At 46.5% G+C, this 10,149-nt stretch overlaps 1 protein-coding gene across 1 annotated transcript in view; it reads right to left on the reverse strand.

Moving 5' to 3' along the window:
• Positions 1-3,328: 3,328 nt before the first annotated feature.
• eno3 (enolase 3, (beta, muscle)) overlaps positions 3,329-10,149 on the reverse strand; it is an 11,661-nt gene continuing 4,840 nt past the window's right edge. The window contains exons 4-14 of the mRNA XM_079258167.1: positions 8,623-8,681; positions 8,390-8,459; positions 8,180-8,313; positions 7,210-7,326; positions 7,028-7,133; positions 6,736-6,933; positions 6,544-6,620; positions 4,025-4,149; positions 3,795-3,903; positions 3,638-3,696; positions 3,329-3,558 (exon numbers count right to left, since the gene is read on the reverse strand). Coding sequence (XP_079114293.1) covers positions 3,489-3,558; positions 3,638-3,696; positions 3,795-3,903; positions 4,025-4,149; positions 6,544-6,620; positions 6,736-6,933; positions 7,028-7,133; positions 7,210-7,326; positions 8,180-8,313; positions 8,390-8,459; positions 8,623-8,681 — 1,124 coding nt within the window. The 3' untranslated portion in view covers positions 3,329-3,488. The remainder of the gene's footprint in view (positions 3,559-3,637; positions 3,697-3,794; positions 3,904-4,024; positions 4,150-6,543; positions 6,621-6,735; positions 6,934-7,027; positions 7,134-7,209; positions 7,327-8,179; positions 8,314-8,389; positions 8,460-8,622; positions 8,682-10,149) is intronic.

Below are 10,149 nucleotides of genomic sequence, written 5' to 3' on the forward strand. Positions count from 1 at the left end.
GAACATGGTGAACAACATGAAAACAGAACATGAAAACAAACAGATCAAATGGATGACACAGATCAAAGAGCTCAAATGGATCAAAAATATCGAACATATCAAATGGATCACATTAATCAAACAGATTACAAAGATCAAATGGATCAAACAGAGAAAAAAGATCAAACAGATCACATGGATCAAACCGATTAAACAGATCAAAGGCATCAAACGGATCAGACAAATGAAATAGATCACATGGATCAAAGAGATCAAATGGATCAAACAGATCAAACGGATCAACAGATCAAACGGATCAAATAGATCAAACAGTGGGACTTACTGACTGGAAACTTCCAGCAATCAGACTTCAAGAGAAAATATACAAACTGCAGAAGATTCAGCTGCTGGTCGACGAGTCCGTCTTGTCTCCTGTGCGGATGCGTCGTGTCTACGTTACAACGGCAGAGCCACGCTTTTATACCACGCCGAGCTTTGATGTCAAACGTGCTTTCTGGAGTTGCTCCCGGCAACGCTGCCTCACAGACACACACACACACACACACACACACACACGGAGAGATAATAATGGTGACAACACTGAATGGAAAAGTTAAAAGTTCTCCGCCACGTCCTGGAGAACGTTCCAGGGACTTTGAAGCGGTTTTATGAAGTTCTGCTATGATTGAACAGAACCCTTCAGCTCCAGATCCCAACTCAATCATTGATCACTGAAAATGTTCCAGGTCCTTGAGGAAGTTTCCAGACTCCATGACCCTTCAGAGTTTCCACATCTCTGACACAGAAGGTCTTGATATTCCAGAAAGACTTTCCAGGAGTCCTGGAGGAAGATCCAGGATGAAGTCTTGTTGAGACACATGAAGTAAAATGAAAAATACTTTATTAATCCCCAAAGGGAAATATTGTAGTATATAATAATAATAACTAGAGGAGGTCTTGTTCTGGAGGCTGATGGCTGCTGGCAGGAATGATCTTCTGTATCTTTCAGTCTTGCATCGGACCTGAAGAAGCCTCTCACTGAACACACTTTGTTGTTTCATCACTGTGTTGTGGAGAGGGTGTGAAGAATCTTCCATCATCTTCATCAGCTTGTGCAGCATTCTTCTTTGGACAATCAGCTCCAGATCTAATCTACTTGAGAGCACAAGTCAGAGCTACTACAGTTTGCTGCCAACAGACTGCGTAATCTAGATGGTTCAGACATCATCTGCCTCTTCCTCTTTAGGAAGTCAGAGCCCAGAATTCTGCCTGGAACTTGCATACATCTTCATCTTCTCCTGACCTTTGACCTGTCTGTAAATCGTCACCGCGGAGATAGGTTGTTGTTGGCAACCATTTCTTCGGGAAGTGGGTGGGGCTACAGAGGTTCACATGCTCTACATGATAGGTGTGTGTGTGTGTGTTGGTTTAATCACCCCCCATCAGCTTTGTCCTGGTCAGACAAACTCCGCCCCTCATTCAGTTGACCAACGTCATCAAATGCACGTAAAATATTCATACACACACACACACACACACACACACACACACACACACACACACATGCGCTGGACAATAGGTCATTAATCTGATTACAGACAAAGACCTTGTTGATCATGGCAACTCGTGTGTGTCTGATTGCACCATTAAAACATCCAAGGATGTCTTGAACGTCCTGGAACAGGAACCAAAAGTCAACACAGGAAGGAAAGTCTTAGAGTGCTCGAGTCCTTCAGCGGAGGGACATGAGCCATGTCCTCACGAAGCTGGTCAAACAGCTGCAGGGTGTGTCTTCAGGATTACAGGTGGTCCTTGAAAGTTTTCCAGGATCTATGAGGGAGGAGGGGGTGGGGGTGGGGGGTGGGGGGGGGGGGGGGTGTAACAAAGGTCACAGACTCCGCTGAAGAGATATATAAACAAGAGAAACATTCGTATCCAAGGAAACCATGAACAAGGTTTGAAGATGAAAGCAGGAAAAACTCACGCATACCACCTTCCTCCACCTCCTCATCCTCATGTCTTGTGACCTCGATCTTTCGACAGGTGTGATTAATTCCAGATAAATTCTGGACATCACAGCTTTAGTCAGATTTCCTCACGACTGTTGCTCGTCGCCAGGCAACAGGCAGCCAACAGCTCAAACTCTCCAACCAATCAGCATTGACGTCACACCAGCACGCACGTGTGTTCGGCTCAAGTGTTACCCTCCGTTAAAGACATTCTGTCTGCGTGATGTGTTCAGGTACTGTCAGGAAACTGAACTCTGACTCCAGTCGGGACGTTCTGTCTGCGTGATGTGTTCAGGTACCTTCAGGAAACTGAACTCTGACTCCAGTCGGGACGTTCTGTCTGCGTGATGTGTTCAGGTACCTTCAGGAAACTGAACTCTGACTCCAGTCGGGACGTTCTGTCTGGGTGATGTGTTCAGGTACTGTCAGGAAACTGAAATCTGACTCCAGTCGGGACGTTCTGTCTGCGTGATGTGTTCAGGTACTGTCAGGAAACTGAAATCTGACTCCAGTCGGGACGTTCTGTCTGCGTGATGTGTTCAGGTACTGTCAGGAAACTGAAATCTGACTCCAGTCGGGACGTTCTGTCTGCGTGATGTGTTCAGGTACTGTCAGGAAACTGAAATCTGACTCCAGTCGGGACGTTCTGTCTGCGGGATGTGTTCAGGTACCTTCAGGAAACTGAACTCTGACTCCAGTCGGGACGTTCTGTCTGCGTGATGTGTTCAGGTACTGTCAGGAAACTGAACTCTGACTCCAGTCGGGACGTTCTGTCTGCGTGATGTGTTCAGGTACTGTCAGGAAAGTGAAATCTGACTCCAGTCGGGACGTTCTGTCTGCGTGATGTGTTCAGGTACTGTCAGGAAACTGAAATCTGAACTCTGACTCCAGTCGGGACATTCTGTCTGCGTGATGTGTTCAGGTACTGTCAGGAAACTGAAATCTGACTCCAGTCGGGATGTTCTGTCTGTGTGATGTGTTCAGGTACCTTCAGGAAAGTGAAATCTGACTCCAGTTGGGACGTTCTGTCTGCGTGATGTGTTCAGGTACTGTCAGGAAGCTGAAATCTGACTCCAGTCGGGACGTTCTGTCTGCGTGATGTGTTCAGGTACTGTCAGGAAACTGAAATCTGACTCCAGTCGGGACGTTCTGTCTGCGTGATGTGTTCAGGTACTGTCAGGAAACTGAAATCTGACTCCAGTCGGGACGTTCTGTCGGCATGATGTGTTCAGGTACTGTCAGGAAACTGAAATCTGACTCCAGTCGGGATGTTCTGTCGGCATGATGTGTTCAGGTTCTGTCAGGAAACTCAGTACATTATGAATAATTAGTCAGACTGCTTTTCTTTGTTACTGTTTATTCACTTTAATAGAAAACAGTCATGGAAATAAATCTGGGAGGGAGAGGTCAAAGCAGCCCATGCCCTCTCACCCCGACTTCGAGGGGGAGGAGCTACAGAAGCGTCAGTCAGTTGCCATTGCAACAGAGTGGAGCAGAGCTTTAGTTGACCTTGGGGTGGCGGTAGTCCTTCCCAGCGAACTTGGCCTTGTCTCCGAGCTCCTCCTCGATCCTGAAAGAAAATGACTTCAGCTGGGATCTTACTCTGAAAATCACAGACTTTTACTCTGAAACAAGCAGGAAGTTCTCACCTCATCAGCTGGTTGTATTTGGCAAGACGCTCTGACCTGCAGGGGGCGCCGGTCTTGATCTGACAGAGACAAAGATGAGGTGAAGACTCCAGTCTCCACAACGTCTGGTCTACGCCTCCAGCCACTAACCCCGCCTCCCCCCTCTGTCTCCACCTACCTGTCCGGTGCAGAGTCCAACCACCAGGTCAGAGATGAAGGTGTCCTCCGTCTCTCCAGAACGATGGCTGACCATCACACCCCATCCACTGTTCTGAGCCAGCTTACACCTGAGACATACCAAGAGACAAATATCAGACAGGTGTAGCCAGGTGTAGACAGATGTAGCCAGGTGTAGACAAATGTAGCCAGGTGTGGGCGGATGTAGCCAGGTGTAGACAGGTGCCTTACGCCTGGATAGACTCGGTGACGGAGCCAATCTGATTGACTTTGAGCAGCAGACAGTTGCAGGCCTTCTTTTCCACCGCCTGCTGGATTCTCTTGGGATTGGTCACTGTCAGGTCATCTCCTACGATCTGATTGGTTGAAACAGACACATGGTTACTGAAAGGAGAAGTATGGCTCCTGACACCTGAATACAGGTGACACTCAAGCTTTGTCCCATTTCAGAACCTGAATTGAAGGCTGACGACCGAAGCCAGACACCGTTTGGGAAAGGAGATGATGGAGGCTGAGTACGAACGTCCACCATGTTCTCTACACAGCATCATATAGTGCTCACGCCATTTTCTAGAAGTGTCTTAATGTCCAGAGAGAAGAAAGTAGTGCACTCAAAATGACCCCCAATGCATCAATGGTCAGGAGCGGGATCAGAATACACCACAATACACTGCAGCAGGAGCTCAAAGTGACACGAACGTCAAAACAGGTTAAAAAAAAAAACAAACAAAAAAAAAAAACACTTATATTTTGTCCTTTTTTATTGAATAGATGTGCAACATAAAATGAATAAAATACGATAAGGATTTTATTTTTCACACAAGTTTGGATTGGATTTGGAACGACGTGTGGTGGTTGCCGTGGTGACAGCCGGTAGTCACGTGATCTGTGACTAGGTAAAAATGGCCAGCTTCGTGTCCAAATTGCCAACAGACTGAGTTTACTATGCGCTGCAGCCCTGTGTAGTAAAATTAGGTGTTTGGGACTAGTGTGGAGATTCAGACACAACTCTAGGGTACGAAAATTAGCCATAGCATACCTTGTTGCCTAGCAACAGCAGATGTTATCTTTAGTGTTCCCAATCTTCTATGAACCACATGAAAATAATATTAAAATGGAGCCAGAATTTTTTATTTTATTTGGTTTTATTTACCTGTAAATTGTAAACATGGAGCAAACGGTCCAGACAAACTCTCCTTGAACTGAGAACACATTGTGTTAAGCTAATGTTGACGTCTGACAATAATGCGGTGAGACCCATGTAATTAACTTTATTGGTTGTTACTTCATACAGCACGAGACTATGCTCGTCTATCTGCTAGCAAATACAACTGAACTTTATTTAATATTTTTACAGCTTTGTTTACCTCAAAGAAATGTCCCAAAATCTGGTGATGAAATGAATGTTAACAAATGCTAACTGGAGCTTGCTGGAGCCAGATATATGCTGCCATCTTACTGCATTCTGGATGCTTGAAGAGTTATAAAATTAGCTAAAGATTCCTCTGTTTAAAGTTGAATTTCCATCACACACACATACACACACATACACACACACACACACACACACACACACACACACACACACACACACACACACACACACACACACACACACACACACACACACACACCTCGGCACTCAACTGCCGTTAAAAAGCAAATGAAATGCGGCTTTGTTGGGTGGATTTGGACGGTAAATGGCGCGCCACTGCAACGCAAGTAGCCAACAGATCTGCACTTTGATGAGCGTAGAAGATTAAACATCGGACACAACGCTTTGCACGATTTACACACACACACACATAAGTTATGAGGAAAGCACACATGGAGACATTTAATGTGCAGATCCAGGTACTGTACACAGCTAGCAGATGCGCAAGCAGCAGGTTACACACAGACACACGCTGTAGTAATATGCAAATAGCCTTAATCTCTGTAGGTTTATGGATACACTGAGGTTTGTCACTTGGAATGTGCGTGGAGCTGGTACAAGAGAAAAGACACTAAAAATTTTAATCGGCTGCATGAAATGAATTCAGACATTGTTCTCTTACAGGAGACTCATTCATCTAATTCAACAATAAATTTTTCAACGGACCAGTTTCCACATGTTTACTCAGCTTGCTATAATTCCAGACAAAGAGGAGTAGCCACTCTTATTAATAAAAAGTTAAATTTTGATATTGATCAAACAATCACAGATCCAGAAGGTAGATTTTTAATAGTTACATTATCTATTCAAAATAGTAAGGCAACTACTGCAAATGTTTATGGCCCAAATGTAGATGACTAATTTTTTCACTCTATGATCACTTAGATTACACAATCATTGTAGCAGGGGACTTAAATGTTATTCTTGACAAATACAGTTCATCAGGGAAGTATCGAGGTTGGAAATCAGCTGAAACGATTAAACAGTACATGAAGGATTTTGGTCTTTGCGATGCATGGCGTTCTCATCACCCGACACTGAGAGAATACACTTTCTTCTCTTCAGCTCACCATACCTATTCTAGACTAGACTACTTCCTAATCAGCAGTTCACTCGCGAGTGACATATCAGAGATAAAGATCCATCCCATAATCATCAGTGATCATGCACCTGTATCATTAACCCTTAGAAGTAAGAATTTGTACGATACTGCGATGCCACTGCGACGTAAGTAGCCAACGAATCCGCACTTCGATGAGCGTATACCCTGAACCGGCACACAGCTTCAGACCTTTCCTGTCCCTACTTGTCTCACCTGAATATCTACAGAAGCTGTGAACTTGGACCAATGCTCCCAATCGTCCTGGTCAAATGGATCCTCAATGGACTGGACTAGAGACAGGGACAGAGACAGGGATATTAAGACATGGTGCTGCCCCCCCTACAGGTCGAGGAATGCTCCAACATGTGCAGTTGCTGAGCGGAGGAGTGTGAGGGATGCTGTTACCAGGGTAACCCTTGATGAAGCTGCGGTACAGATCTCCCAGCTTCTCTCCACTGATATGTCTGGATGGGTCGTCAGGGGACTTAAAGTCCAGGTCGTACTTTCCACTGCGGAAGAACTCAGAGGCAGCCACATCCATTCCAATGATGATCTTGTCGGGATAACCAGCCTTCTCAATGGCGGTCTTCAGGAGCTCCAGAGCTGCAGAAGAACGAACAATGAGGACGTTGAGGACGTTGAGGACAATGAGGACGAAGACAGACTGTAAAAACACAAACCGCCAGGCAGAGCTCACCCTCATTATTCTCAAGGATGTTGGGGGCAAAGCCGCCCTCATCGCCCACGTTGGTGGCATCCTTGCCATACTTGGCCTTGATGACGTTCTTCAGGTTATGGTACACCTGAAAACACACAAAGTTAGTGTGGAAAATCGATGTGGATGACCTGGGAGACTCTGCAGTAGAAAGCGGCTCCCACCTCAGCTCCGATCCTCATGGCCTCGTGGAAGCTGGAGGCTCCAACGGGCAGAATCATGAACTCCTGCATGGCGAGCTTGTTTCCAGCATGACTTCCACCATTGATCACGTTAAAGGCCTGAAAACCCAGAATGTTAATGCAACCAGCTCCTTTTCATATATGGAGCAGCTGCTGAGCAGAGACACTGACTGCTAGCCATGCTGCGGTTAGCAGTTACAAGTACTCCCATGTGTTCCTGGATCAGACACTCAGAGCCATAGGTGTCACCAGAACTGCTGCCAGTATGACCAGTTCACACAGGAGTAAACCGTCCAGTACAGAAAGATGTGGAGACAAAACGGTAACATGGACAGAAGACCAGATCACTAAAACTCATCTGTAAAGTCAAATACAGCACCAGCTAGTATTGGTGCAGTTAGCTAACCCTAGCTAACTAAGTTAGCAAAAGTTAGTTCCGAAAAGCTTCAGCAAGCTTCAGAAAGCTTCAGTAAGTTTCAATGTGCTTCAGTTAGCTAAAGTTAATTCCTCTTTAATCTTCACCTGGCTTCAACTAGCTTTAGTTCGCTCCAGCTAGCTCTGAACTGTCTCTGAAAACACTTATTATTATTGTTTAGACTCTTTAAAAAGGCAGAAATGGTTTGTCCACATGTTACAGACTGATTTGAGTTATGGAGCTTATAAGGAAAACTGTTAAACATTAAAATCGGTATTTTAGTCCACTGCTTGTGATCAATCATTTATTTAATGGAATATTTGTCGTTTCCTGATTGTGAGGATGTCCTGCTCCTTCACCTGAAGAAACTGAAGGACCTACCACCAAACTATTAGTCTTCGTTTGGTAGTTGCTTTCTTGATGCCGAAAGGCACATTAAACCACGTTTTAGATCTAGTGAGTCTGCCCCAGCCTCCTACACAAACCCCTCCCACTCAAACCAAGCCCCGCCTATTCAAACAATGCCCAACCACTCACGGGGACAGGAAGAATGACGTGCTTGTGTCCAGCAAGGTCGGCGATGTGGCGGTAGAGAGGAACCCCTTTCTCTGCTGCTCCGGCCTTACAGACGGCCAGCGACACACCCAGGATGGCGTTAGCTCCAAACTTAGCTGTAGACACACAGATGGACAGGTGAAACAGATGGAAAGGCGAGATAGGTGGACAGGGACAGAGACATGGTCTTACACTTGTTCTCAGTGCCGTCCAACTCCAGCATGAACTTGTCGATCTTCTCCTGCTCGACTACGCTGAGATTCTGGACAGATGGACAGCAGGAAGGCAGGGGCGGACATATAGGAGGATACGAAGGGGGAAAGACAGGAAATATGTCAGGTAAACCAGGTAGCATTGGTTGCATTATATGGAGAATTTCACACCAGAACAGTTTAATCTCCTCGCAATGATTATTGAATATTGACCTTCTCAATTAGCTTTGGAGCGATGTCCTTATTAACGTGCTCCACAGCCTTAAGAGTACCTGCACAGAAAGACAGAAGTTAGCGGTCACACTGTAGGTAGCATCAACTAGCTGCCACGCTACACTTTGCAGGTAGCTTCAGCAAGCTGCGCCTTTCCTGCAGTTAGCCTCGGCTAGGTTTGGCTGTGCTGCAGTTAGTCTTAATTAGCTGCGGCTTTTCTGCATGTTAACAGTTAGCCTTAGCAAGGTTTGACTGTGCTGCAGTTAGTCTAAATTAGCTGCGGCTTTCCTGCAGTTAACAGTTAGCCTTAGCAAGGTTTGACAGTGCTGCAGTTAGCAGTTAGCCTCAGCTAGGTTTGGCTGCGCTGCAGTTAGCCTCAGCTAGGTTTGGCTGCGCTGCAGTTAGCAGTTGGCCTCAGCTAGGTTTGGCTGCGCTGCAGTTAGCAGTTAGCCTTAGCAAGGTTTGGCTGTGCTGCAGTTAGCAGTTAGTCTAAATTAGCTGCGGCTTTCCTGCAGTTAACAGTTAGCCTTAGCAAGGTTTGACTGTGCTGCAGTTAGCAGTTAGCCTCAGCTAGGTTTGGCTGCGCTGCAGTTAGCCTCAGCTAGGTTTGGCTGCGCTGCAGTTAGCAGTTGGCCTCAGCTAGGTTTGGCTGTGCTGCAGTTAGCCTCGGCTAGTTTTGGCTGTGCTGCAGTTTGCAGTTAGCCTCGGCTAGTTTTGGCTGTGCTGCAGTTAGCAGTTAGCCTCGGCTAGGTTGGGCTGTGCTGCAGTTAGCAGTTAGCCTCGGCTAGGTTTGGCTGTGCTGCAGTTAGCAGTTAGCCTCGGCTAGGTTGGGCTGCGCTGCAGTTAGCAGTTAGCCTCGGCTAGGTTGGGCTGCGCTGCAGTTAACAGTTAGACTCGGCTAGGTTTGGCTGTGCTGCAGTTAACAGTTAGACTCGGCTAGGTTTGGCTGTGCTGCAGTTAACAGTTAGACTCGGCTAGGTTTGGCTGTGCTGCAGTTAACAGTTAGACTCGGCTAGGTTTGGCTGTGCTGCAGTTAACAGTTAGACTCGGCTAGGTTTGGCTGTGCTGCAGTTAACAGTTAGACTCGGCTAGGTTTGGCTGTGCTGCAGTTAACAGTTAGACTCGGCTAGGTTTGGCTGTGCTGCAGTTAACAGTTAGACTCGGCTAGGTTTGGCTGTGCTGCAGTTAACAGTTAGACTCGGCTAGGTTTGGCTGTGCTGCAGTTAACAGTTAGACTCGGCTAGGTTTGGCTGTGCTGCAGTTAACAGTTAGACTCGGCTAGGTTTGGCTGTGCTGCAGTTAACAGTTAGACTCGGCTAGGTTTGGCTGTGCTGCAGTTAACAGTTAGACTCGGCTAGGTTTGGCTGTGCTGCAGTTAACAGTTAGACTCGGCTAGGTTTGGCTGTGCTGCAGTTAACAGTTAGACTCGGCTAGGTTTGGCTGTGCTGCAGTTAACAGTTAGACTCGGCTAGGTTTGGCTGTGCTGCAGTTAGCAGTTAGCCTCGGCTAGTTTTGGCTGTGCTGCAG

The sequence above is a fragment of the Telmatherina bonti genome (genome assembly GCF_933228915.1).
Source record: "Telmatherina bonti genome assembly, chromosome: 18".
Lineage (NCBI taxonomy): Eukaryota > Metazoa > Chordata > Actinopteri > Atheriniformes > Telmatherinidae > Telmatherina > Telmatherina bonti.